General features: G+C 39.1%; 1 protein-coding gene across 1 annotated transcript in view; it reads right to left on the bottom strand.

Annotated features, from left to right (window-relative positions):
• The window catches only part of alg13 (ALG13 UDP-N-acetylglucosaminyltransferase subunit), a 56,096-nt gene that overhangs the window by 11,699 nt on the left and 16,457 nt on the right, over nt 1–27,940 (bottom strand). The window contains exons 8-18 of the mRNA XM_080188041.1: nt 25,773–25,878; nt 23,085–23,141; nt 20,684–20,792; nt 19,811–19,875; nt 18,377–18,477; nt 15,270–15,397; nt 13,624–13,870; nt 9,722–9,875; nt 8,454–8,574; nt 5,952–5,987; nt 4,059–4,114 (exon numbers count right to left, since the gene is read on the bottom strand). Of these exons, the coding sequence (XP_080044167.1) occupies nt 4,059–4,114; nt 5,952–5,987; nt 8,454–8,574; nt 9,722–9,875; nt 13,624–13,870; nt 15,270–15,397; nt 18,377–18,477; nt 19,811–19,875; nt 20,684–20,792; nt 23,085–23,141; nt 25,773–25,878 (1,180 nt within the window). The remainder of the gene's footprint in view (nt 1–4,058; nt 4,115–5,951; nt 5,988–8,453; nt 8,575–9,721; nt 9,876–13,623; nt 13,871–15,269; nt 15,398–18,376; nt 18,478–19,810; nt 19,876–20,683; nt 20,793–23,084; nt 23,142–25,772; nt 25,879–27,940) is intronic.

Genomic DNA, 27,940 nt, shown 5'->3' with positions numbered 1-27,940 from the left:
ATAATAAATGTTTTCATTTTTGAGATGATACAACATGGGTGAAGAAAGGTTTGACATTACTTAGGCATTAAACCACAAGGCATAAATGTTTTTGTTCTCCCTCCTCCATAAAACTTAAAGTGCAAACTATTGTTTGGATTTTAGGTGTAAAAAGTACACAATAGGCAATTTGGCAACATTTTACCCCCTTGCAAACAAGGGGGAACTTCAGTTATATGTTTGGTGAAGTTGGGACTATTTTCCTTGCAGAAGAGATGGTTTGATGGAGGTATTCAAGATCTAGACAGTAGATAAGGAAAAATTGCACCCCCTGGTAGAAGGCTCAAAAACTAAGTATTTCTCCATACATAATGCATATCTGCATGGCATGCATCATATGCTGTTATTAGATCCATTCCTCACAAAGATTCACTGCAGATGATGGAAAATAGCTGATAGGGTGGTTCAGTATAGCAATCTGTGTAAACATGGGCAGAGTGCATCAGGAAAGAATAGTGTGTTTATCAGCAATTGTACACCACAAATGAAGTCAGAGCTAAGAATATGCAAATAAAATTAAAGGACATTCTGAATGCATGAATTATTTATGAAATAGATGAACTAGTGCCAGAGTGAGAAATGGTTTTAACCTATTACAAAGACATGGTTACAAGGTGACTAAGGGGGATTGTTGGGGGTGTAGAATTAAATAGCACACAGAGAAGCAGAAAGCAAGAGGACTAGGCACCCTAGTAAGGATGACAATAGCACCAAAAGGGTCTTGGTACAGAGCCAGTACATGTGGAAATTTGTAATAAGTGTCAGCTGGAGTAGCCTTCAGGTCCCCTTATAATGTTGAGCAGAGCATCAAGTAAAAAATTAGTTTACTAAAAAAAGGCAACATAACAACCCTGGGGACTTTAGTATTCGTGTAAACTAATCAAATTGGGAAAAGGTAACCTAAAATTTGTAGAATACTTTTGCAATAAATTTACTGGAACAACACATTGGGTATAAATCTTTTAGATCTAGTGTTGTGTAATGAAGTAATATTATTTTGTAATCCCACAGTAAAAAGTCCAGGGTGGGGGATGATAATATAACTGCGTTCTACATCAACTTTGAGAGCACCAAACTTCATTCACAAGCAAAAATCTTATACAGTCAATTATATAGGTTGGAGGGGAAATCTGACTGGATAAATATACTAAAGATAAAGGTGGTAAATAAATAGTGGGGCACATTTGAAGAAACAATTCAAGATATTCAACAATTGAAATAAAACCTCAGCAAGGCAGAACCATCCTTAGGCTATTTGGGGAAGTTAAGGATAGTATTAGATTTAAAGAACAGGCTATACTGTTGCAAAGAATAGTAGGAAGCCTGAGGATTAAGAGTGTTTTACTCGCAATAAAACTCAAAGTGGAAGTTTCAATCACACGTAGCTTCCTTCAGGCTGTGAAGTGAGGTCAGTTTTTAGTGCTTTGAATCGCTCCAGAACTTTATCTCTGCTGATATTATTCACCTCAAGTTTCTCATTCTTATCATGCCCCTTGGTTACCCTGTATTTCTGCTTTATAATCTGCATCTTCTCTCATGAAGAGACATGCAAATATTTGTTCAATGTCTCTGCTATACTTTCATTTCATGATAGTTTTTCTTGCCTCCATCTCCAAGGGGGAATGTTTAATTGCTCTCCTTTTGATATACCGGGGGCAGGTACTTCTAAAATCTCACTTTTTACATTCCTGGCTAGTTTACCCTATATTCTCTTTAAAAAAAAAAATCAAATTTTTGCTTGTTCATTGCTGGCTTCCAGAACAATCCCCAGGGCCCGAACACCTAGTATTCTAGGGTTCTAAAACACAGAGCTACAGAGATGATCACAACTTCCAAAATTCCTTAGACTCTAGAATGGTCCCAGGCAACAGATCTAATACCTCTATTCAATAAAGATAAGGGAGAATCAGAGGACACATGGCTAGTTGGCCTGACCGATTTTAGCATTTTCCCTATGTCTATTATTAAAGAACATGCTTAAAGTCAATCAGATAAGAACCAACATGGCTTTAGAAAAAGGAAACAGTATTTGACAAATATATTAGGTCAGAATGTCCAAAGAATCAGACATCCTAGCCAACCCAGACAGCCCCACTACCATTTTGTACTCTAACAAGATTGGCCAGCAGCTCTCCAAGGGCAACACTGCATTGGCCACAGGAGATACTGTCATCTGTCAAAGGGAAAACCCAAGTGGGGTCTTGGGAGATATTCAGAAGTCACTTGAACCTTAAAGGGAAAGGTGCTGCCAGTCAGGACAGGGCTTCTGACAGAGATGCCTCACCCAAGATTGACACCTCTTCATTTCTACCCCTAGCTGTCACTCGCCCACCAGACTAAAATTGAGAAATTAAATAGGAGGGTAGATAAAGCCAAATCAGTAACGTGGTATGCTTGAAGTTATTTGACAAGGCACTCCGCAAAAAGTTAAGCAGCAAAATAAAGGCTCATCAGGGGCAATATATTAGCATATATTATGAGTGGCTAGGAAGCAAAGAGTAAGGATAAACGGGCCATTTTTGAGTTGATAGGCTAAACTATTGGAGCATTGCAAGCATCAGTGCTGAGACCTCAGCTATTTATCTCTATATTGATGGATTAGATTGATCAGCAATGCGGTGGGAATGTAAACTGTGAGGACACAGACTGAAAGGATATAGGCAGATTAAAGGAGTTGGCAGAAAAGTAGCAGGTGAACTTTACCACGAAGAAATTAGGAGGTTATTCACTTCGATAGTAAGAAAAGCAGATGATTATGTTTAACAAAGACAAAACTTTTAAATGTTCCTTCTCTATGAATAGTATGTGGAGTGCAAGAAACAATACCTTTCATTGCATACTAATACACGTGACTATAATAAATCAAACATTGATGTTTAGAGAGATTTGTACATACTTGTACAAAGAACAAAGTTAATGAGATACAACGTGCAATTAGGGAAAAAAGGCATGTTGGCCTTTAATTTTAAGGGGATTAGACCACAAGCGTGAGGAAATTGTTTGGGGCTTTGGACAGACCACAGCTGGAGTATTGTGCACAGTTTTACTCACCAGAATTAAAGAAGATATTTACATTGGAGACATTACATTGGAGGTTCACCAGATTGATTCCTGGGGCAAGGGGGTGTTATATGATGAAAGGTTGAGTAAATTGTCTCTATACTCTCTGCAATACAGGAGAACGATGTTTGATCCCATTGAAACATGAGTGTCTGAAGGGGCCCAACAGGACAGACAAAGGTGATTTCCTTGGGCTGAAGAATCCAAAACATGGGATGGGCCATGGCACATCCTCAGGATGATGAGTTGATCTTGGAAAATTGAGAAATTTTCACAAAGGATTGTGGATCTTTGGATTTGCCTACAGAGTACGTGGATGCTCCAGATATATTTAAGGCCAGAACAAGGCAGTCTTTTTTGTTCCAGGGAGTGAAGGGATTTAAGCAATTGGTGAGAAAATGGAATTTAAGGAAGATGATCCGACTGTTTGGTTTGCTTTAAAAAAGTCCTCGTTAACAAGCATCACTATTTTTAGTACTTTGTATATTCTATACCCTCAGATCCCTTTGCTGCCCTACTCTACTTAGATGATCTAAGCAGTGTACATGGCAACAGAATCCATCACCTCACAATTATACATTTTGGGAGCCATTTGCCACTTAATGCCTCAACATGGTGGAAAATTCTTGTATATGATCAGTGTTCTTGATGGTACAAGACACAATCCAAGGTAAAGATTTCTAGGGCCGTCTAAAAAGGGAATATATATTAAAGAAATAGTGATATTAATATGCAATGATATATTTGCTGCACAGAATCAATACTTGAACAAGTACTTATAATAGGAATTATCTGGTAGATTCATACATTTTGAATTTTATGCTCAGATGCACTGTCACCAAAATGTTCAAGTTGGTTAGTTGATCTACGTTCAAATTTAGCTCTGTATTCAAAACTAAAGCTTTTTTGTCCCCCAGAGAATATCTTAAAATGAAAATTGGTAATTGAAGCATACTTACAAGGTTAGCTGTAGATTCTGCTGTACTATACACTGTTGGATCTGAATATGCTGAATCTGTGGAAGAATTGAAGTTATACACTTCTGGAAACCAGCAAGGCAAAGAACCGGTTACACTTTTAACAATCAAAGAAATGCTGAATATCCCAAAACCATTGTCAACTTAAAACTGCAACTGCATTACTGGGCCTAAAAATACATCTTAAAGTTCCTGTACAATAAAATTCAGGTCACACAGTGATCAAATCCTGAATGGCTTGGGATAAGTTATTTCAATACGTACACAGCAGCTACAAACTGAAAATTATTCAACATTCTTGACTTTAACTGCTCGAATTTAGAAAGTGCAATTGATGTGAGAAAGGAACTTGTCACCAATTTTTTTTTTTAAATCCAGGAATCATAACACCAAGGAGAATATACAAGTTTCTTAAGGTGTAAAATCAAAGATGAAAATTTCTGTATTGTAGTGGATGAATAGCAGGAATTCAGAATCCCCCTAAATGTCATATCCTGGTATGAATGCATTATATTAATTCCAGCTACAATCTGGGTGTTAATTTAAACTGACATGGTATTTATTGATGAATATCAAAGTAAGTCTGCATTCAGAACAAGCTTTCAGCATTAAATTATTTTAGAATTCCAGAAATGGATTTCACTTAAGCCATCAGGCACTTGGCTAAATATCTTCTGACAGATTACAATGTTCCAACATTCTATGAATTCAACAGGAAGCTTCACTAAGAACATGGTAATGCACTTTTGGAAAAAAGGCAATGCACAAATGTATACCTACACTTTCTTGAAGGAAATCAGGTCTATGTTGGACCCATTTGCCTTGTGAAATGCATAAATGCTGGTAAGTCAGACTAAAAGAGAACACTAAAAAGGACCCAGATTAAATTCACTTTAAGTTCTGAAATGATTTCAAACAATTATTTGTATTTTAAATCTTCAAATCTATCTGGACCATTTCTTGATGAATGGGCAAGTGAATTGGTAGAAACCAGAGCCTCTTTCCTACCTGTGCTTGGAGACGCACAAAATGTAAACTGTCTGGATTACAGACATATTGAGAGAGAAAGTGGAGTAAGGAATAAAGGAAAAAAAAGTCACCAAGCTTCCTTACGTCTTAAAACCTGAGTGCATTCAGCCAGTCACACCACTGGTCCTCTGGAGGAATTTTTTAAAAGTCTCATGCCAGCTTTCTACCCACAGCTGTCCATTTAGCAGTCTGGAACTGAATTTGGACTACAGGAGGGGAAATGAAGGGTATATATGGGCAAAATGATGAACTGGACCAGTCACATCAAAACTGTGACCATAAAAACAGGAGAAATACTGGATGTTCTGCAATGAACGATTTATCTCCTGACCTGTCACATCATCTCTCTCTCTCCCACCACCTATAAAGGCTCAAAGTGGAGCGATGACATAAGTCACCATTTACCTGGAAATGCCCAACATATCATTCACTTGATTTGTGCCCTGGTCACATAACTGGTGCGATTACAATATGCAGGATCTACATATAAACATGACTTGTATACAAAATCAACACGAAGTGAAAAGTGAAATCACCACTTCCAATGTCCCTCAAAGTGAGAAACCATCTTGACTTGGACATATGTTGCCAGTAAATATCCTGGAATTCCTCATTTAATATTATAATACAATGCCCATTACCAAAATCTATGGGCATGATGGGTGAATAATAAATAATAAATATGAGTAATAAATAATGGGTGAACAATAAATATGGCCTGGCCAACACGGCCAGGGAAAATTAAAACTCAGTATAACTTTGTAAATTTCATTACAATTTATTGAAGTTTCATTAAAATTGCTGTAACTTCACTACAATATCTAGCACTGTGTACACCATACTAACCTGTTGCTGCATAAATAAAGTCTTCATGATATTCTCCTGAGAATAGAAACAGCAGTCAAATTTTCTGGAGAAGGAAATTTACGTGGAACTCATGACAAGAAAAAGCAGTCATCAGCAAGAAGCCATGTTAATGAGGATCAACATTACCAAAGCAGCACTTTTTCCTCAAGTGAAACTACCTAGAACTTTAAAATCTTCGAGCAATCTACTTTTAAACAAAATAACAAAGTGTTTCAAAATTAAAGGCTAACCACATCTTAGAACAAAAAAAAACCATACATCAAAAACTAAAATCAGGAAACCAAATTGCAAGGACAGCTATCACCACTTTACCCTAGTAACCATAATGTATCTTTCATTATACAACATATACCCATGAAAACAGATGAAACCGTCAAGTGAATAGAACACACCTGTACTGAACTGGTGGAACTCATATGTGAAAAAAAATAATCACTGGTGAGCTACCAGTATTGGTAAGATACAAAATCATCAATGGCAAAAATCCACATATGGCTAGTGCAAAAAAGTGCATAGCCTACCAACGAGCGATGGTTCAGTAAATAACTTCAATGTCACTGGTGGAAAAACCTTCAGACACCTCGGTTCTACTTTTGTGGAATTCCCTCCAAGTCTTTACTTTTACACTTCTTTTTATATACAAAGAATTTATAGACGATAGGGTTACAAATCCATTAGAAAGGAGGAAGACAAGAAGTAGGAGTAATGGCAGTTTCTTAGCGAGTGGTTGCAAGTGAGTAATAATGTTTCTTAGAACTCAGTTTGTGGCTACTTGGCAGAATTGGTAGAAACCAGAGAGCCTCTTTCCTACCCGTGTAGTAGCTGTTACTACTGGACATAAAAGGTTCATGGTGGGAAATGTCGGAGGGATCTCCGAGGTAGATTCTTCACTCAGAGTGGTTGGGGTGTGGAATGGACTGCCTGCTGTGATAGTGGAGTTGGACACTTTAGAAACTTTCAAGTGGTTATTGGATAGGCACATGGAGCACTCCAGAGTGATAGGGAGTGGGATAGCTTGATCTTGGGTTTGGACATGGCTCGTCACAACATTGAGGGCCAAAGGGCCTGTACTGTGCTGTAATGTTCTAAGTTTCTATGTTATGTTTTTACTTCTACAGATTAAGTAAATCAGTGATTTGGTAATATAGCTGGGGGTGGGAGGAAATCCAAATTCACAGACTAAACTAAAATTAGGAAATAAAGTAAATAATTCTGCAGAGCGGGAAAAGTTACAAGTGGTGGAAGAGACAACAAAACAAGTTCAATGCAAGCAGGCAGTGGCATATTTGAGTTTAAAATAACTCAATGGTTAGACTTTGATTGGATGATAAAGCAGATCAGTTTTGCATTCTGGGTTACAAGACAAAGCGACACCTGAAGTAGAGACAACCATAGAAAAGACCAACTGAATATACGGATATTCAAGTTATAATGAAGAATCCATATAAAACTGAAGTACGGCCACATTTGAAGCAACAGCTCCACACTGCAGGCTGGGTGTTCAGGCAAGGAACACAAGTACAGGTTGACTAGTATGTCTTATTATGAGGGAATACAAATATGGAGTCGGTGCTGTTGTCTTTACAACAGAAGATTAAGGGAACAAGACACAAATTGACTGATTTCAATGTGTGGCCCCTTCAAATTGTGGATGGTCCCACAAGATGAAGCCTGAGCAGTGTCACCCAGTTTGTGGTACACTCACTCACTCATTCACCAGAAACACTGGTTGTGGGACTTATGGAATGCATTTTGGAGCTGATGGCTAAAGCCCAAATTTTTAATAGATTAGATTGGCAATGGAATTAGAGGGAGGTAAAAAAAAAAAAGGTATTAGGAGTAGCATCAGCACACTGGCTTATGTGGAGGATATATCAAGATCATATATTTCAGTTGACAGGTCTGTTTCTTTGTTGAATTTCTGCATATGAATCTTTTCAGCTTTTGCTTTCTAATGAAGTAGCCAACTTACTGAAAGCATCGAGACCAGGAACCTTCATGGTCAACAACTTGGCAAACACACCCAATTAGTACATCAGATAAACCCAAATCATGGAAACCATTAAACCCACTTGCTCATTTGTTTCTGCAAAGGTTTTCAGGCAGTTGGACCAGAATTGAAATCTTTGGGTGGAATTTTCCCTGCCCTGCCACAGGAATCGTAGCGGACAGGACATGGACCTTGTAACGGTCTGTTGACTTTAGATGGGATCTTCTGGCCTTGGGACAAGCATGGTTAGAAGATCCTGCCCCTCATATCAACTTGTCTTCAAACTCGGCATTCCTCCATGTCAAATTTTAAAATGGATAAATAAATCAAGAAAAACAACCCTCATCTGCCAGTTACATTATGGTAATACGTAACCATTATCCCAACTAACTGACAATACTGAAACCAAATTTAAGAAATCTATAGTTGAATTTGCCAAACAAAATGGTGCAATTAGATTGATGGAAACTCCATCATACATTTCTACTCACCACCATCATTTTGTTCATCAGCATCTTCAGGACAGGAATTCACCTGCTTCCCAGAGACTGGGCTTCCTCTTCTGGTTACCCAGTACCCAGCTTGAGCTTGTAAAGAGGAAGCAGACTGGTTCTAGAAATGAGAATCATAAGGACAATTAATTTAGCAATCTTCAGTTTTAGATGCATCATTTTCATAGACCTTTGTGCAGTGTTCAATGCTGTACAAAAATATGTAGCGCTAATTTCTAGTTGCATTATGATGGAACTTCAGTGCAATGGGAATTAACTTGATCTTATTGTAACTGATGTAAAGTTTCCATGGGTATTCCACTTAAACACATCCTCTGAATGAATTAAAATTAAAACACTGTGTTCATTGCTATCCACATGAAACACTAAGTGATTGGAACCTGGGTTTACTATCGGGTCTGAAGAATTTGACAATGACGTGCTCTGTCAATACTATACTAAATAGTCAGCCTAGGTTTTTGCTCACTTTAAATATATTCCACATTAGAATGGTCGAGCATGGGTTGTGTCTTAAATATCTGGTAAGTGGTTCCATTTCTGTCCAGTTGCTTTTCCGCTAATCAATTTTGTACCTACTTTGGCTACTCAGTTATGCTCATTTCTTATCTCTGCATCTCAACAAGATTAACAAACAATAATACCAATTGTTAAAATGCTAATTATTTTCTGAAACCATCAATCTTGTAGTTCAAGAACATTTGACTTTATAGTTACTGTCATTGTAAGACAGCTTAGACGTAGGGATGCAGTATATAAAAAAAAACTCGTCAAGGCAGAGGGTTCTGGAAATTTATGTCCAGCAATTAAGAGCTTGCTCACAGTAAAAATGGACAAAGTCTTGAAGGTTGTAGAAAAACTGCTTACATGCAAGAACAGATTGTAGATGTCTACCAGAGAAGGAACCATGGCAATGTAAAAGCATCAAGATACAATGGACAATACTGATACAAGACTAGCAACAACCGCGTTAAGTATTCCTGGCTGGTCAGGAGAAATGTACTGCTACACAGGGTGGGAGGAAAGAGTGGGTTGAGGGGAATCATGTTAAGATACAATTGAGGATTTAATTAATGAGGGAAGAGAAGGAATGGATGGAGAAATGATGGCAAGAGGCAAGTGGGCCAAGTTGTAACTGTGCAAAAATGAGAATAAGAGATTGATGCTGCCTGCTGTGCTGAGCATTTGTTTGTAACTCTTAACATTTTTTGTTGTCAAATGTAAGTAGCTATGCTGCAGTTGTCACTCACATGTACAACAGGAAAATTTGGCTCATTTCCTTCTTCAATTTCATAGAAAGCTACAGTTTCTTCAGCTGTTCTTGGTTCCTCCTCATTCTCTGGTATATAGCCAAACTGGCAATCCTTAACATATTGAATGGGTTTGCGACTTCTGGTGTAACAGCTAGTGGAAAACAGGAAAAAATTCACAAGCCACAATTAATGCTATGCTGTGAAAATATAGCAAACAAATTTTGAATATTTAAGGCGTACCAGTAAAAGTAACTTTCTCTGAAAAGAAATCTATTGGAAAGGATGGCATTTTGTACTTTATCCATAATGAATCAAAATGCATTATCCTTTGTTTATGCTTATTTTAGCCCCTATTTTGCAACAAATACAAGATGCATTCCAAAATCAGGTTTTTTTTTGGTTTTAAAAGAAATGCAACATGTCCTAATGCCAGAGAATTCATCTGCTTCTCTTGAAGTTGCCAAGATGCTGTACTGTGGTAAGATGCAAAATTTTACCCAGCTCAAAGAACTGGGAAAGAATATATTCTGAAGATAAAGTCAATAAATATTAAGAAAATCATGAAAGTTACACAAATTAACTTCTGTTCTTGGACACTCTCATTTGCAATGATTTGAAAACCATACAAAACAAGAGGGCAATCAGTGGAGTGTGTACCCCTGCCACACTTAACTCAAAATGACTACAATTACACAGCTCTTCCTGAGGCTTTTCCCTGACTGGCTGATGTTCTGTAACTGCAGTTAATTTTATTAAGAGCTTCACCTTACTGAAGCAGCACCAAGCCAATTCACATTCAACAAACTGCTCTGAAAACTCTGCTCACAGTGCGACAACTGTGACAAATCCCAGCACAGCAGCTGAGACAATCCATAACATCAAAACATTTTTATTTTAAAAAAAATCAAGTCAAATCTCCCTTTCACCCAATGCTAGAGGATCCTTTAGAAATTCGAGTATTCCGAACTGCACCATCATCAAAAAATTGATCAGTTATTCCTTGGGTGAAGACTTTGTACAAAGTTTTGTTGAAATTACAAGTCATAGAAACCCTACAGTGCAGAAGGCCAAGTCTTCAATGACAACCCAAGCTCTATTCTCGTCACCCCATATATTTACCTTGCTCATCTCTAACCTATGCATTCCAGGATACTAAGGGGCAATTTAGCATGGCCAATCAACCTAACCCATACATTTTTGTCCATTAGTTTTTGAGACACATAGTTTGCACATTTATAGGAGTGAAAATATTACCTCACTGCACCTTCAGTGGTGGGGGTAGGCAGAGGGAATTAAGGAGCTCTCAACATGTCTGTTCTTCACCTTCCCTCTGAACTGATTTCTTTTGTCATCCTTCTTCAAGTCACCATACACTCTTTCCCATCAAGGAAGCTTAGCAGGTCATCTGGTCTTATACATTTACTAAAGCTGTTCCAAATTTATCTAACGAGAAGCAACATTAAATGGTCCAGACAGGTTACTTCCAACCTTAGCTCCTAAAGAGACTTTCCCCACCTTTCCCCATTAGTATAAGCAAGATCCAGCATTGCCATTTGGGTGATTTTTAAATAGCTATCAAAATTCAACAAAAATATCCTTTTTTGTTTTAAAAAATGGAGCAAACAATATGAAGTTGTAAATGAATGATAAAAACTTATCAAATTAAAATCAATACCATCAGCATCTGAGCAATTTTATCTGTTATCCCATTAGTTACTCTCTCCCCTAGAAGGGAATTCCAATCATTTACAACTCAGCGGTTATCTGGATTTCAATGCACCCCCTTAAACTATTCCACTGGTTAGTACTTCAAAGACCTAATCAAAAACTTCTCCTGAAATCTTCTCTAATAACACATTATATTAACTTTGATTCAATGAAGCCCGTTAGACCATTTTTCTAAATTACACACTAAATAATATAAAGCCTATGAGTGGCCAACAACATAGCTCCTAAAGGGCAAAAAAAAACTTGTGTTTAGGAACCAGCCACAGCCCTAGCTAAGCTGCTCCAATATAGCTATACTACAGGAATTTGGAAATTATCCAGTTATCAACTGCCCACAAAATACAAGACAAATCTGATCTGGCTACTTTTTGCCCAGTCTACTCTCAATCAGAGAATGTATGGAAGGTGTCATCAAAAGCACTATCAGATGTTACGAACTCAATCAATCTTCAGGCTGAGTTCTCCCAGGATCATTCTGCTCCAAGCCTCATTAGTCTCCGTTCAAACATGGACAAAGAACTAAATTCCAGAAGTGAAACGAGAACAACTGTCCTAGATGTCAAGTGTGTGGCACTAAGGAACACCAGCAAAATTTAAATCAATGGGAATCAGGGAAAGCTCCTCCAACATTTCATGCCTCACACCAAAGGAAGATTGTTGTTGTCCAAGACCAGTTGTCTGGACTCCAGGAGTTTCTCAGGGCAGATTCCTAGACCCAACCATTTTCAGCTGCTTCAATGAACACTCCTCCAAAAATAAAGAATTGTGGTTGGTCACTGTTGTTCAGTGCTATTCTCAACTTCTCAGATAATGAAGCTGCCCATGCCTACATGCAACAAAGCCTGGGCAACATTCAACTGGAACAAGTAACATCATGCCAAAGAGGTAACCATCTCCAATTAGACAGAATCATCTCCCCTGATAATTATTCCAGCATCATCATCCTGGGGCTTACCATTGTTCCAGATATTGTTCTGGTCAATCACATAAATGCCGGAACTACAGAAAAACTGAAACCTGAGAATATACAGCAAGTATCTCACCGCCTGTCTCCTCAAAAAACTACAAATTAGAAGTGCGATGGAATGCTCATAGGCCTGGAGCTGCACTCATCCAGGCCACTTGGAACTGTGCACTTATCAGTCCTCCTTACTAACAATGGTATGCGTCAAAGGATAGCCTATAATACTTCCAAGTATAAACAGATAATTGCAGAAACACAACATACAGGGTAGTATCTGAAAGAATTCAGTTTTAGATTTCAAACAATCTTCGTAAACCAGCTTTTCTCTGCTGAATACTGACCTATATGCCATGCATTCTCAGAATTGTTTTTTTTTTCTTTTTTGCCTCTACATTTCTCTATCTGCAAATGACTCAAACGTCATGAAATCAGCTTCAAGAACTCATCTCACCAATAGCAGAATGTTTTAGAACACACCGCTGGTTAGTATCCCAATTTTACGGGCATGTAATCTTAACAAGTTATTTTGAAATAAAAGCATGAAACATATTACCGAGATCGATAGGTGAAATTGTCATATTGTTGATAACATCTCTTCCCTGAGCCAGAAAAGCTGTAGATGTAGTCAGGATCAACAAAGCCATGTTGACTCACAAATCGAGTGGCCTGATTCCTAGAAAAGATCAGAAAGTGTTTTTTTTCCCCCCTCGGTGTTTTCTTAAATCATTCCCAAGACATAGGATTATTTACTTGGAAGAGTACTTGATTTACGACAAATAACACAAGCTAGTCATTCCTCCTACACGTTATTGTGTCTCCCTACAATACCCTCCCCCATGGCTGGGCAAATGATAGCACACAAATGTATTGATTTCGTGATACACACTGGAGTTCTCTTTAGTGTCGTGAGAAAACAGGTTTTCCTACTGGCCTGGAGCTACTGGCATCCATTACCCACACATTGTGCTTCACTGGAGTTTGTTAAAACTAAAAGAATGCTTCACATTTGAAAAGGGGGGGGGGGGGGGGGGGGGGGGTCACTATATCCAAAGACCTGCAATCATAAAAGGAACTCCCAAATATGTAAATCGTAATGCCATGCAACATGGCTAGTTTTATTTTTGATCGTTTCGAGTGACATAGCCCCCCCACCGCACAAGGTCTAAATCTCAGATGTTGCAATTTTAATTGCTTGTTATTTGCAAACCTGGATGGAGAATAGTTGTTTCTTCCAGCTCTCTGAGGTGGTGGTGGGACTCTGTACTGATCGTAATGAGCAAAGTTGCCGCTTTGAGGTGGAGGGAGGGAAGAGGATCTTCCCGCAGGAAGATTATGTTGCAAGCGTGGAGGAAGTACAGACTGACCTCTGCCATAAGCAAATGCCATAAAAACCTGTTTCCCACGAATCTTCTTCATAAACCGCCTGCGAGCCTTTGGATCAAGATCTGTAATGAAAGTGGTATTCGCGAGTCAAGTACAGGATTGACTAAACATAAACACTTCTAGTATTAATTCCCTTAAAAAGTTGGCCAGCAATTTGAGGGAGTTTATTATACTGGACCATAAGCTGCTTTCACTCTGGGGCAGCAGTGAACAATAACAGGAGTACGGTGTTCCAAACGCGAGAAAACCAACGTCAGATTAATTAGATCATGGAATGGAAACAACGATCAGGCCAAGAAGCTAATGACTAGGGAGCTAAATAAGAGAGTACAGTCAAACAAACATATGAATGAGGAGGAGTAGGCCATTCAGCCCTTCAAGCCTGCTCCACCATTCAGTGAGGTTATGGTTGATCTGAATGTGTTTCAAGCCCACATTTGTGCTTATCCCTAAAGTTTTCACCATTTTGTTAAATCAAGAATCTATCTAGTTCTGTCTTAAAAATATTCAAAGGCTCTTCCAGTGCCTTTCAAGGGGGAAAAAAAAAGTTCAAGAGACTCTCTCGACCCTCAGAAAAATGTCTTCTCATTTTGGTCGAGTGACCCCTTATTTTTAAGCCATGACACCTAGTTCTAGATTCTCCTACAAAAAGGAACATCCCCTCCACATTATTTTAAACTCTAGTGGATACAAACATAACCTCTGCAATCTTCCCTCACAAGACAACCCACCCATTCCTGGTATTAGTGTAGTAACTTTCTCTGAACTCCTAACACATTTACATCTTTCCTTAAATAAAAGGTTAACACTGAAGAGTACTCCAGGCATGGTCTCACCAGTTTTATCCAGTGCCCTGTATAACTGAAACATAACCTCTCTACTTTTGTAATCAATTCCCCTCAGTAAATGATAGCATTCTTTCAGCTTTCCTAATTACTTGCAGTACATGCAAACTAGCCTTTTGCGATTCTAGCACCAGGACACTTGGATCCCTCCAGATCCTGGGGCTCTGCAGTCTTGCATGATTTAGACAAGTTTCTTTAAAATTGTTCCTGTCAAAATGGACAATTTTCACATTAAATGCCATTTGCAAAATCTTTGCCTACACTTAAAACTATGTAATTTTGTAGCCTCCACATGTCCTCTTCACATACTTCCCTACTTCTGAATGGTATGTAAATTTAGCAATAAAATTTGGCAGGCTAATGCGAGTTGGCCTAGATTTGCAATAAGAACAAGAGTAATGAAAGAAATGCTGTTTCCTCTTTCACAAATATCACATTATTTTCAAATTCTGAAGAACTTAGTAGTAATACATCTACATTTGATCATTTGTTCACGGCCCAAGGAAACCGTCCAATTGGGTGCTCAGTATGATTTAAACTGGAAAGCTCCTGCAGTTAATTAGTAAATTGTAATGTCCAGTTTCAAGATTTAATCTATTATGATTGCATTCTCCTCATTACTAACCTAACTCCGAAACATATCCACTAGGTATCTTCTGGTAGCTTCCACCTTTTCTGTTTGAAACAATATTCCAGGCAGGAACCGGTGTTACTTGAGTCACAGGCTTCAGGTTTGACAAAGGAACAGTGTGCCTGGGAGTAATTAAAATTCTTCTTCACAAAAGCTTCAAGATAAACCTCAATGTGATTACTGTAACACACTTCTTATTTGAACCACATGCTATGCCATTTTTGAATTATGTACCTTGTAACACTTCATTTATTTCACTTGATAATACAATTATCTTTTCCTCGAGGAAAAAGCTTAGATGCTGGATACAATCCTGACATCTTTCTGAGAGGTACAAGGAAAAGGAATGAGGAGACAATGCAATACTAGTTTTTTTTTCCCCTCTAGAATTGCACATTATCTTCATTTTATCTCTGCAAACAATTTCCATTACCTTGCTCAAGTACCTATATGCATAAGTCTTGACAACGGGGCATTACAGATGAGTTTGAGCTGTTCTCATCAATAAATATATGCACACACTTCCATCAGGAGAAACAGGATAGCATTCCAATAAAAATGAACATGTATACCATTGACGTGTGTAATTAACTCAATACAGATCCAAGATAGGCTTGGAATCCTTTTGTTCCATGTGATTTAATTGTTCACTGAAAAAACTTGGCATTCCTCAAGTTTAATTTTTATATGATACTGAACATACACAGCAAGTCCACAGCACTTATCAGCAAAGACAGTATTTGGGTATAAACTTAAAAAGATAAACATGCTGTTAAATAGAACTGAAATTAAAATAAAGACAAAACTCAGAGGAGATATCAATGGATTAAATAAAGCTCAAATTACTCAGTAAATCTGTTACATACAAAATCTTTGGTTTATGTGTCTATATATCCAGATTAAAAATAGGTCAGTCTGTCTTCATGCTTTAGTTAATTGTATTTCTATTCAATAAATCACCACACTCCCAAAAACTGTTCTGGGAGCAGCTCACTGTTAAGAATTATTCTCCAACCTCTTGTGTAGACATGATCCAAATCATTAAGCATTCGGCTCAAATATTCTCATGCTGTGATCACTTGAGTTTTGCAGAAACTCTCATCTTGAAGGACTGCAAAAAATCAATTGTTACAACCGATATCTTTTTTGGAGTCCTGTTTCAGTTTGCTCACCCTTCAGGGGCAATAAAACTTTTGAGGCTTCTCATTTTCAGTTTGCGCCATTTGGATGAGTTACCATTTATTCCACACAACCCATCATCTGAAACCTGGTGTCTTTAATAATCTTCTGCTCCAGTCTTCCATTTATCAAGTACAACCCAAAGCACCAAATCCATCGTCACGGCTGTGATTTGCTACTGGTCTCCCCAAAGTTCAGAAGCCTAGGCTGATTTTGGGAATCTAAAATATTTCAAATGAAGGGTTATTAATGCTGTAGTGATCATAACCTATGATAAACAGATTTGGCCTTGCTCCTTTTCAATCCATGTTATCTTTCAGTCGTCATTTTTATCAAAAGGGTAATATTTCCTCTTTAGAGATATTGATTGACCTATGAGGTTTATTCAATTTTGTTCCCTTTTATTGAAAGGGTTCAAACATCGAATCTTAACAGTCTTTGAGGTTTGGTAAATTCTATTTTAACAGCCCTGTCTAGACAAAATTGCTCTAATTTCTTCTACATTGCTGACTTTGAGATGTGGCAAACTTCAAAATGCTGCATAAATACGAGTTAACAGCAATAGATAACCTAGCGCAAATGATTGCTTCTTGAACCCTATACCAAAGCAAAGGATTACACATCTTGTGACATTTCAGTACCAAACTAGTCCTCTTGTGGAGAGATAGTCAAAAAACTGCGGCAATAAATAAACCTACTGTCAATGAAAAGACAAAGGTTGTGCAACGGCAGACAACATTCCAATGATTTGCACTAGGTGGTGCACAAGAGTAGTGAGCAACATGTTTGAAAGTCACTGGCAAGCATTTAGTAAAATGGTTAAAACAGGAAGAGAGTTTTTATTTGCTCTGTGTAGAGTGGGGTGCGGAAAAAATTAAACGGGGCACAAGAACGTAAACAAGCTAGTTCTACTGTGGCCAATACAAAAGTAAACTACTGTGAACGCTGGAAAACTGAAATTTGAAGAGTAGCTGCTGAAAATACTAGCAGTCCTGGCTGCAGTGGTGAAGGAAAGAGTTAAAAAAAACCATGAATCCTGAAAAATTAACCATTTCTTTCTCTGCAAACGCTGCCTGAGCTGCTAATTTCAGCATTTTGTTTCTATTCCGATTATAACAAATCCCCCCACCCTCCCCCTCATCGAGAATGTTAATCATCTGTCGAGTGCTGTAGATTGAAGGTTTATGTTAAAGACTGAACGCAGCGCTTAGAAACTGTTTCAAGTCGGGACGCTGTTCAAAATAAAACGTTTGAGGAAAAAAAAATATTGGCTGGAATTTTCCAACCGTTCATGCCAACGGGATCTTCCAGTTCCGCAGATGGTTCACACCCACCACATGTCCCCGACTACAAGGAGTGCGTCAACCAGGAATTCCACTGACAATAACAAAGGGATCGGAAGATCCCACCACTGGCCAATGGCAGTGAGCCTCTGCCATGGCGAAACATGTGGCAGGTTACGCAGAAAATCCCGTCCACTGCTTCAGAATCTTACCTTAAGCAGACAGTTTTGTTAAAACAATTGCACCTGGTTCAATATCTTTCCCTTTAATTTCATACCTTGTCTTACCAACATTAATACCCCCGTTAACTGTAAATTTTCCAAAATAACCAATAAATAGTGCAGATTTGCGGCTCAGTTGCTTTGGCAACCGTGATATAACACTTTCACTTGTACGAAGTGAAGTTTGCAATTTGGTACAACTCCAATTATATTTCCCAGCCCCAGAAGGAAAGGATGGTGCTGAATTTAAACAATCGAATCCCCTACTCTTGGAGGCAAACACAAAAATGCCAAGGTGTGGCCAGTTTCTTCTACTCTCGCCACAGTTACATAACCGGGTGATTTTACAAAAATGTTTGTTAATTGCAGATGTTGAACCAGTAAAACATTGTGGCAGTTGTAGTGAATAAAAGCTAACTTTTCAGCTAGTTCTTCAATGAAGACAGTCACCGAGTTGCCATCTTGTCCTGCTTCTTGAATATGAGCATTGTAGTATTTTTCTCCTTGCTCAAGTTTCACCTGTAGAGAGATACTTAATGTGTTAAGCAACAAAATGCGACTAGAAGATGTAAAAAATACTTGGAAACATCTATTGCTACATGATGCTTAATCAGTTTCTTTACCAGCTTTTAACATGTATGCAGAGCAGAATAAACAAAGATTGCTAAATATAGAACTGGAACTGTATGATGCAGAACGTGGAAATGATAATGGTTCTTAAAACTTTAACTTTTGAAGCTAATTATACATGACATTCCCACTTGCATTCACTCTCCATTGTCCCAAACTCATTTTAAAATCATCCTTAACATTTTGGAGGTGATAAAATGCATGTGTTTGTACTTGGTTCCAGAGAGCATCGTATATTACTCTATGGAAAAAAATGACTGGGACAACTGTGCACCCTAATATAGTAGTATAACAGGCATGGATCTGGTGGATTTGCCATAAAATGGCTTCAAACTTGCACATTTCTAAAAAAAAATTCAACATTTAGTTAGTGGTTCATCTACTATTCTTAAATTATTCCTGTCACTTCCATTCACTATGATTAGCTGGTCATTACTCTCAATTGTTCTTGTGACCATATTGCATACTTTGTCTGAAAAACAGGTCAAAAAAAGCTATGAACAATGCCACAACAACATGAAGGACATAAGAACATAAGAAATAGGAGCAGGAGTAGGCCATCTAGCCCTACGAGCCTGCCCCGCCATTCAATAAGATCATGGCTAATCTGAAGTGGCTCAATTCCACTTTCCCACCTGCTCCCCATAACCCTTAATTCCCTTGCCTACCAAAAACCTATCTACCCGTGACTTGAATATATTCAGCGAGGTAGTCTTCACCACTTCAACGGGCAGAGAATTCCAGAGATTCACCACCCTCAGAGAAGTAGTTCCTCCTCAACTCTGTTCTAAACTGTTCCCCCACCCACCCTCTTATTTTGAGGTTGTGCCCTCTAGTTCTGGTTTCCTTAGTTCTATTCTATTTCTTAGTTCTGGAGCAATATAAGATCAAGTTCTTTTTACAAAAAAGTAACATTCAACATCAGATATAATTGTGACAGTCACTGCTAATACCCAGGGCACGATCTTACTGGCCATTCATGCCATGCTCCTGCTGCAGCGAGGTTAGAGAATTTGGTGCCCAACCAAACCTCCATTCACTGCAGCAGGATTCCTGCTAGGGAAAAAAAACAGGGGCTATGCAAGTTCTGGACAGCCACAACCACCAACCGTTTAAATCTAATAGTCAAGAATGAAGTCTTTGGAACTTCTAACAATGTCCTACTGATTAAAACTAACATCTTCATTTAATTAAAACATTAAAAACTTAAGCAGTAACTCACCTGGCATTTGTCCCCCAAACAATATTGTCTTCCAGAAACCACCATATAGTCCACCTTCTGCTGCTCTGCAATAAAAATAAAACACAGATGCTTTGTAAAAATGTAACAAAACAGAAGAGGTTTCCCCTAATCGTTCACAAATTAACCTAGTTGTATACTTAAAAGAGTTCAATGTATTAACAAAAGAAAACCAAAGGTGGTGCAGTTTCTAACCACAGATAGGATTTGAGAAGTAGAAGTTACTATAATACACAGGGTCATTGCTGTGAATGGGGATTTGGCTAGGTGCCAAATTCTTCATCCTTGCTGCAGAAGAGTCTAATATCAACAATTGGTAAAAATCGAACCCACAATATAATTTCCTCCCACAAATATCAAAAAATGTTAGCTAACTAGCAGCAGTGGATTTCTGGTCAGATTACAGAGGGTGGGATTTTCTGGCCATTCACGTTGGCAAAACACCTGGTCCCAAAAATTGCAAATGCCCACTGCAAATTTCCCAGTGGGCAGGGAGTGTGAACAATAGGATACTTTGTTGACTGTGGCAGGTTAGGAAGATCCTGCCACTGACCAACAGTGGGCCACCTCCACCACAGACCACACTGCGCGGCAGGGAGCTGGAATCCACAAAACACAGTAATGCTGACTGAGATCACCACGTTTTATGGATTCCAGTACGGTCACTGGAAGTCAGATGAGGTTGACTGTAACTTCCCATTGGCATTTTAAAACCATTATGTTAGTGATTCAGGGTCTTGCCACAATTGCTCTTTCCACAATGCTGTGCTCAAGTAGTTAAATACCTTCAGTCCTTTGGCTAAATTTACTTGCGTTGCCTCTATCCACCCAAAAACCAAGAAACATGGCTTATACCTTTCCTGCTATCAAGCCAGACATCAAACTCCACGTTGCGGTAAATTTCTGAATCCAATGCCTTCAACACCTTAAAAGGAAATGGCATCTTTGATGGTCCATCAGCAGCCTGAAATATAAAAATCAGTTGAATGCTGGAACCAAACCTTTCAATAGTTGACAACATGTAATTGTAAATGTGAAATGTAAAATACCAGCATAAAATCTTGAGAATCAAATCAGAATAGTTTCAGCACAAGACATGGCCTTTCAGCTCACCGTCTGTGCTGGCTCTCCCAAGAAGCAATGTGCATACTGCCACTACCCCACTCTTTCCACACAAGCTTGCATATTCCTTCCTTTCAGATATTTAGAAAAGTAGAAAGATTTACAGTACAGACAGAGGAACACATCATTTCCATGTCTGACAACAAATGAGCCAACCAGCTTAAGCCCATCTTCCAGTACTTGGTCTATAGCCCTGGGGGTTACAAGCCTTCAGGTGCACACCCCAATCACCATTTAAATGAGCTGAGGATTTCTGTCCACTATCCTTCCAGGTGCTGCCTTTAAGTCAAAGTACTTTTCTTCATCTCCCCTTCAATCCGTCAAAAACGAATGATTATGAGGATAGGTTGAGGGAGCTCGGTCTTTTCGCCCTGGAGAGATGAAGGTTGAGAGGCAACCTGATAGAGATTTATAAAATGTTGAGAGGGATAGATAGGGTGGATTCTCGGAGGCTATTTCCCAGGGCTGAAATGGTTGCAACGAGAGGACACAGGTTTAAGGTGCTGGGGAGTAGATACAGTGGAGATGTCAGGGGCAAGTTTTTCACTCAGGAGGGTGGTGGGCGAGTGGAATCGGCTGCCAGTGGTGGTGGAGGCAAATTCGATAGGGTCTTTTAAGAGACTTCTGGATGAGTACATGGGACTCACTAGGCTTACCTATAACCCTCAATCCTATTAGGTAGAAATATGGTCGGCGCAACTTGTGGGCCGAAGGGCCAGTTTGTGCTGTAGTTTTTCTATGATTCTATAATCACTAAATCTACATCCCCCTAGCAACTGACCTCTATGCTAAGGAAGTTAGATCTTTCCATTCACTCCATCCAAGCCCCTTGCAACCTGGTGCACCTCAAATCAAATCTCTGCTCAGCCTCTTCTGGTCCAAGGAAAGCAACCCCAGCTTATTCAATCTTTCCTCACAGCTGTGGTCTTCCAGTCCTGACAACATCCTCATAAGTCTCCTCTGCATCTCCTCTAGTGCAATTACATTCTTTTTATAAATGGGGTAACCAGAACTGCGAGCAGATTCAAGTTGTGACCCAACTCACATTTTACACTGCTCCAGCATTACCCCTCTGATCTTACATTCTATGTGCTATATTCTATCTAGTTAATGCACAATCACAACTGCGATTCCTACCAAAGCAGCACAGAAGAATTTTACTGGACACTTCTGCACTTTGAATTAGTATTATTTGTTTAAATTCTGCTCACTCAGAGTTTGAAAGTGAAATTGGGTCATTTCCCCTACAGTAGTTATGGCCATATAACACAACTCATCTGGTTTATTGAAGGATTGAAAGTTTTTTTTAAAAACTGTAAAAAAGATTACTTCAGGATTATTGGGAACAGAAATCAGAAGAATTATCAAAGCAAATTAATCTAGAAAATAGGACTGAAGCCAAAGGAGAAAAGTTACCAAAATATTCATGTAACTGTTTCTATTTTACATTTTCCAAACAAAATACAATTTTGGTCTATTCCAAGCCAAAACATTTCACTTCATCCTCAACTTGGTACTTTTAATAAAGTTTTAAATCCCCAAAAAGTAATCCTTCACTCAAGCAAAACATAACTTTGAAACAGTGCTTTGTGGTGTGGTCACTATTTGTTTCTATGAACTTTAATTACTTCTTCACATGTATGGCACTGAGCCACATATTCATCTAATTTTAAAGTACCCTTTGCCAATTTGCACACTGCTCAGGTAAACCTGGAAGTTCTGTTGTTTAATTTAGTGAGTACTTCAAACTCTCAGTGCAGAACCTTTTTCCTTGTTCTGTCATTTGTACCTACATGGACCATGACAGCAGGATTCTCCCCCACCCACTGCAAGTTTGGAACAGATGCCCTGAACCCTGGCACCGGGCAGACAACACAGCCATTTGGACTCTGGCTCTTTGCTGTGGAGAACACAGTCACTCCCCCTCACTGTATTGTCCCCTATCACTACCTTCCTATGTGCTCCCTCCACTTTAATAGCTTCCTGTGCCATGGCCTGTCAGTTCATCTGCCAAGCAACCCCTATTCTCATTCAAACAGGCTGAAAGAGCCTCAAACCTGTTGAACAATCCTACAGGCCAACATTCCTCTAGGCCTATAGGTCCCCTTACCACTCAGCTGCAGTCCACCCTCACCATCCCTGACAATTTTCCCAAATCAAAAAACCCTGTCCTAAGAGGCATGACCACATTCTGAAACAAAAATTCAGGTATGAAACAAAAATTCAGGTAACTCTCTCCCTTCCTGATGTGTTATAGTACTCACAGCTCAGTCTTATCAAATGTTTTCTGGATACCCTAATATGGTACATCTACAGGCTCCCCTATATCCATAGCACACATTAATCCTTCAAAGAACTCCGGTAAATGGGTTAAACATGATTTTCCTTCCATGAAACCACAGTGCCTCTTCCCAATTACCGAGATTGTTTGTGTGTCCATCTATAACCTGTTCAATGCTCAATTTTGGCACATTCATCATGACAGATATCAAGCTAACTAACACTTAATTTCCTGTTTTCTGCAACAGGTTCACCTCTCTAATTTTGCAATGAAGATTAGAACCTGAGGTTTTTTTTTAAAATTTATAGTGTTGTGATGTTAGCATACCTTTAAAAAGTTTTTAAGAATTCATGCTCACAGCCTTAGGTTATGTCATTATTGGGAGGAGCTCAGGTGACAGGGATTTCATTTTCAGTTTGGAGCTGCAGGTTGGAGTTTTTAGTTTTAGAAGGGCCAGCAAGCTAAAAAGAAGTGTTTTCCCTCTCTCCCTGTTTTGAAAATTCTATTGGTTAGCTGAGAACAAGAACTTGTTTTTCTGAAGGGTGAAAACCTGCTGTTGTTGGGGGCTGGAGCAGAGTCTTTGAGAAGCTGTCTTGTCTTCAAACTGTTGAGTCAAGAGCATTTGACTGCAAAACTCAACTGGCAACCTGAATCCCAGTATCACGTGAACATAAGCATTAGTCTATGTTAAACTTGCAAAAATGTTTTGTTTTAAATCTCTGGGAGGTTTTGGTTTTGATTTGGAACAACTTATATATATAGTATATATATATTCACTAAGGCTTATATATAATAGTTTGTAATTTGATAAGAGATCTTACTAATTTACTTACATGTTAACCATATTTGTAAATAAATTTTGTTTGATTAAAATCTCCCTCATGGGTCACTTGAATCATACCTGAAGTAAAACATCTCATGCTTATCCTAGTCAGATTCAAAACTTGTGATTCAGACAGACTTCATATAACACTTGAGTTTCTCACCTGAACCATAACAGTGCCTAGTTCTCACTTTCTATGCAAGGCCCTCCTAGTTCCACTTGTTCTCATTTCCTACATGGACCATTACCACTGAATCCACCCCCTCCCACCGCAAGTTCCCATCCAGCCTTGAGCAGATGTCCAAATTCTGGCACCAAGCAGGCAACACAGCCACTTGGCTCTTTATTGCCAAGAACAGCATCAATGCCCTCTAATATCACCACATTCCTTTTTGTCCCCTCACTTGAATAGCTTCCTGTACCATGATCAGTTTGTTCATCCACCCTGCAGCCCCGCACTCATACTTCAAATCTTTTGGACAATTGCAGAGGCTGACAGTGCTGCACTCTTGCCCTCTCAGACCCCTTATCTGAATCACTCACTCTCTGCTATCCCTGATCACTGACCAAATCAGAAAACCTTCTTCCAAGTGATGTGACTCCCTACTAGGATGTACAAAGCATCCTAGTAACTCCCCTTCCAATGAGTTGCAGTGTCTGCAGCTCAGCTTCTCCAGCTCAATGACTCTGAGCCAAAGCTCTTCAGGCCACAGGCACCTACTGCAGACATATTTGCCCAGGGCTACTCAGGAGCTCCCACACCTGTACTGTCATTTGTTTTAAATAATGGCTTAAAATAAAAAACATCATAAGTAAATTTAATTATTAACTACCAACCAGTGCAAAGGTTTATACTCGTGTGCACTCCGTTTACTTCCTTCTATTTTGGAATACTTATATTACCTTACTGACTTACCCTTTTTCCACACACTGCCCCTTACTTGCCAGGTTCTTGTTACCTCAATTGTCTTTTTATTCCCCCACTGCTACCTCTCAGCAGCAAAGCACTCACCAAAAAAAATTCTTCTACTCCTACAGCAGAGCAAGACCACTTTTCAAGCTGTATTTCACTCTGCTGATGTCTCCCACACTGCTCATGCGTCCATTATACAGATCCATCCTCTGCCCTTTAGTTAGGCGCAAGAGATCCCATTACACCATGGGGAACAAGGGAGCTCTCCTGGTTTCCAAGCCAATCTTGACCTCCACAGTCATCACCAAAACCAGAGATATTTTCCAACCTGTTTGTGTAACCTTATTCCTTGCACATGACCTGCTTCATTGGCCTCATATTGTGGAGATGCTGGCATTGGACTGGGGTAAACACAGTAAGAAGTCTGACACCACCAAGTTAAAGGCCAACCAATTCATTTGATAGCGAGTTCTGAGGCCAGAACACTCCATTCACCTGACGAAGGGGCAAACCCCAAAAGCTTGAGAGTTTACTATCAAATAAATCGGTTGGACTTAAACCTGGTGTTGTCATTGGCCTCGCTCAGAGTAACAACTTTTTTTTTTAAATTTACAGACTGAAGCACTCTGCTACATCCTGATGTGAAAGCATTATGTTTTTTTTTTAAATCTATAATTGCCTGCTAAACATGTGCCAGTGGAAGTGGATTGCTCTGCTGAGAAAAAATATAATACTGAAATTAACATTTGTTTTTTTGACAACTTTCCCAAAACTCCTTTTGTGGCTAGGTTACGAAACTTGATACCTTCGTTTCCTCTGCTCCGGGTTTTGCTGTTTTCTCCTCCAGCGGGCTCTCTTGATCATTGTTTTCTGTGTCGTTCTTTCTAAAGTAGATGCAAATAAGACTATTTCTTTAATTTTAAGAAAAAAAGCCTCAAAAATTTAACATGACAACCAAAAGATGTACTGCTTAAGAATGAGTCCCACAACCTACAGTATTTGCTCAAATTTGTGGAAATACAGCTGTGCATCATTAGAATCAGCACACTGCAAAAGGAAGCCAATTGGCTCACTCAGTCTGCACTGACTTGCCAGCTGATCATCCCACCCAGGCTCCTTACCCATAGTCCCATGTATTTGCCCCACTAATCCCCCAATCTACATATCTTGGGACAGTAAGGGACAATTTAGCATGGCCAATCCACCAAACCTGTGCATCTTTGGACCGTAGTTTGACGAGTAGCACCTTGTGCAAATCCATTTAATGAAAATTATAATTTACAGAGCAACAGCAGTCAGATTCACTCAAGTCAATCAATGTAACTTAACATTCTGTAATAAACAATGAATATATTGCCAGTTACACTACCCCAATTTAATTGATAACCTTGCTGGATGTAGACCAACTCCTCTGGATTCTGTCTTTATAACCAGCACTTGGGATGCAGCTTCTGCTGTCAGCAAATTAAGCTGTCCTTTTTATTCAACAAAAAAGATAAAAAATCTTCCAACAGAGTGAAAAATGCTTACTCATTATGGAGACAAGCCAAATTAGCATCTGAGATCCTTTGCAGTAAATGTGGAAGTGGGGCATTCAATGCCTCTTAGCTGGCAAAAACCGATCCAAGATTTTAATCAGTTGAGCTCGCATCCAGATTTTCTTAAAAAGCCCAACATTTATCATTGCAGCATGTTGGATTATGGCCTCGTAGATCTGCCCACCCACGGAGAAATTCTCTATCCACCCTGTAACTATCTTTTTAAAAGCCTAAAAGTCTTGACACGATCAGTCCTCAGATGAGATTTCAAAATGTGTTAACCCAGGCAAGGTCCCTCAATTTGTTTTCATTGAGTTTGATATTAACCCCACCCCACTGTTCAACTGTAATATAAACATGTGAAATCTGGTCCCTCCAGACTGCTCCTCTGAACCACTTCCCGATATATTTACATCCCTCTTCAAATAAAGGAGGCCAAAACTGCACACAATATGCGAAATGTTGTCTCTTCAATGCCTCGGGTGAGGAAGAATGAATTTGTTTATACCCATCTCCTTCATGGAGATCTTTCCCCAGTCCCGATAGTTTTTGTTTTAGAATGGACACTTTAACCAAGCTTTCACAAGTTATAGATTGAATTTATTAATTACAAAATACAAGAAAATGATAAAAAAACTATATAGACTGTACAGTGCGAACAGAGGTCAAGGACAATAATGCAAAGTTTGTGATTGAGGAGTTGATGACAGAGCGTTGCAACTAGAGATTCTAGTCGTGCTGACTTCAGCAGGCCAATAGTTAGTGGAGGTTCCAGCGTTCTGCACGGAAGCTTCCTGGTTTCCATTTCAGCTGTGGTCTTTGCTGACTTGGCTATCAGAGAGATACACCTGGAAAAGCTTATTGCAGTGGTACACATACATGCATACCCACCCCAGGGACAGCATTTCCACAAATCCATCCAGACATTCTGCACAAGCTCTGTCTTCAAGTGATGGTTCTCATCTCCCATTATGTCTCACTGTCTCCCCTGGAGATGGAGCTTAGTTTCTGGCTGCTTTGGAAACAGGGTGGTCCCACTGTCCCTCAGAGTAACATTTCCACCACCACCCCCTCCCCCGACCTCCCTCCCAGCAATTCAACCAGTGATTGACTTTACATCCTCAGGCAGCTTTGACTTGTATGTCCCTTTTTAAAAGCTCAGATCCAATTTCAATATTTCCAGATGTACAATGTGTTTTTCTTTCATTGTTATGACAATTTCAATCAACTCATCCCTTAATCCCTCTAATTACCTGCAGTACAAATTTAAAATTGTATAATCATCTAGAATATAAGCCTTGGAGCCCTAATTAAGATTCTAATCAGTATGTGCTGCACTCCTTCCGAGATCAATATATCCTTTTATGGGTTTAGCATTAAATATGACATACATACTCTACAGGTGGTCTCACCACGGCTTTGCATTGTTGCAGAA

This window comes from Carcharhinus amblyrhynchos, chromosome 4 (assembly GCF_965287045.1).
Source record: "Carcharhinus amblyrhynchos chromosome 4, sCarAmb.v2.hapA, whole genome shotgun sequence".
NCBI classification, from domain to species: domain Eukaryota; kingdom Metazoa; phylum Chordata; class Chondrichthyes; order Carcharhiniformes; family Carcharhinidae; genus Carcharhinus; species Carcharhinus amblyrhynchos.
This window is presented reverse-complemented; position numbering and strand designations above follow the sequence as displayed.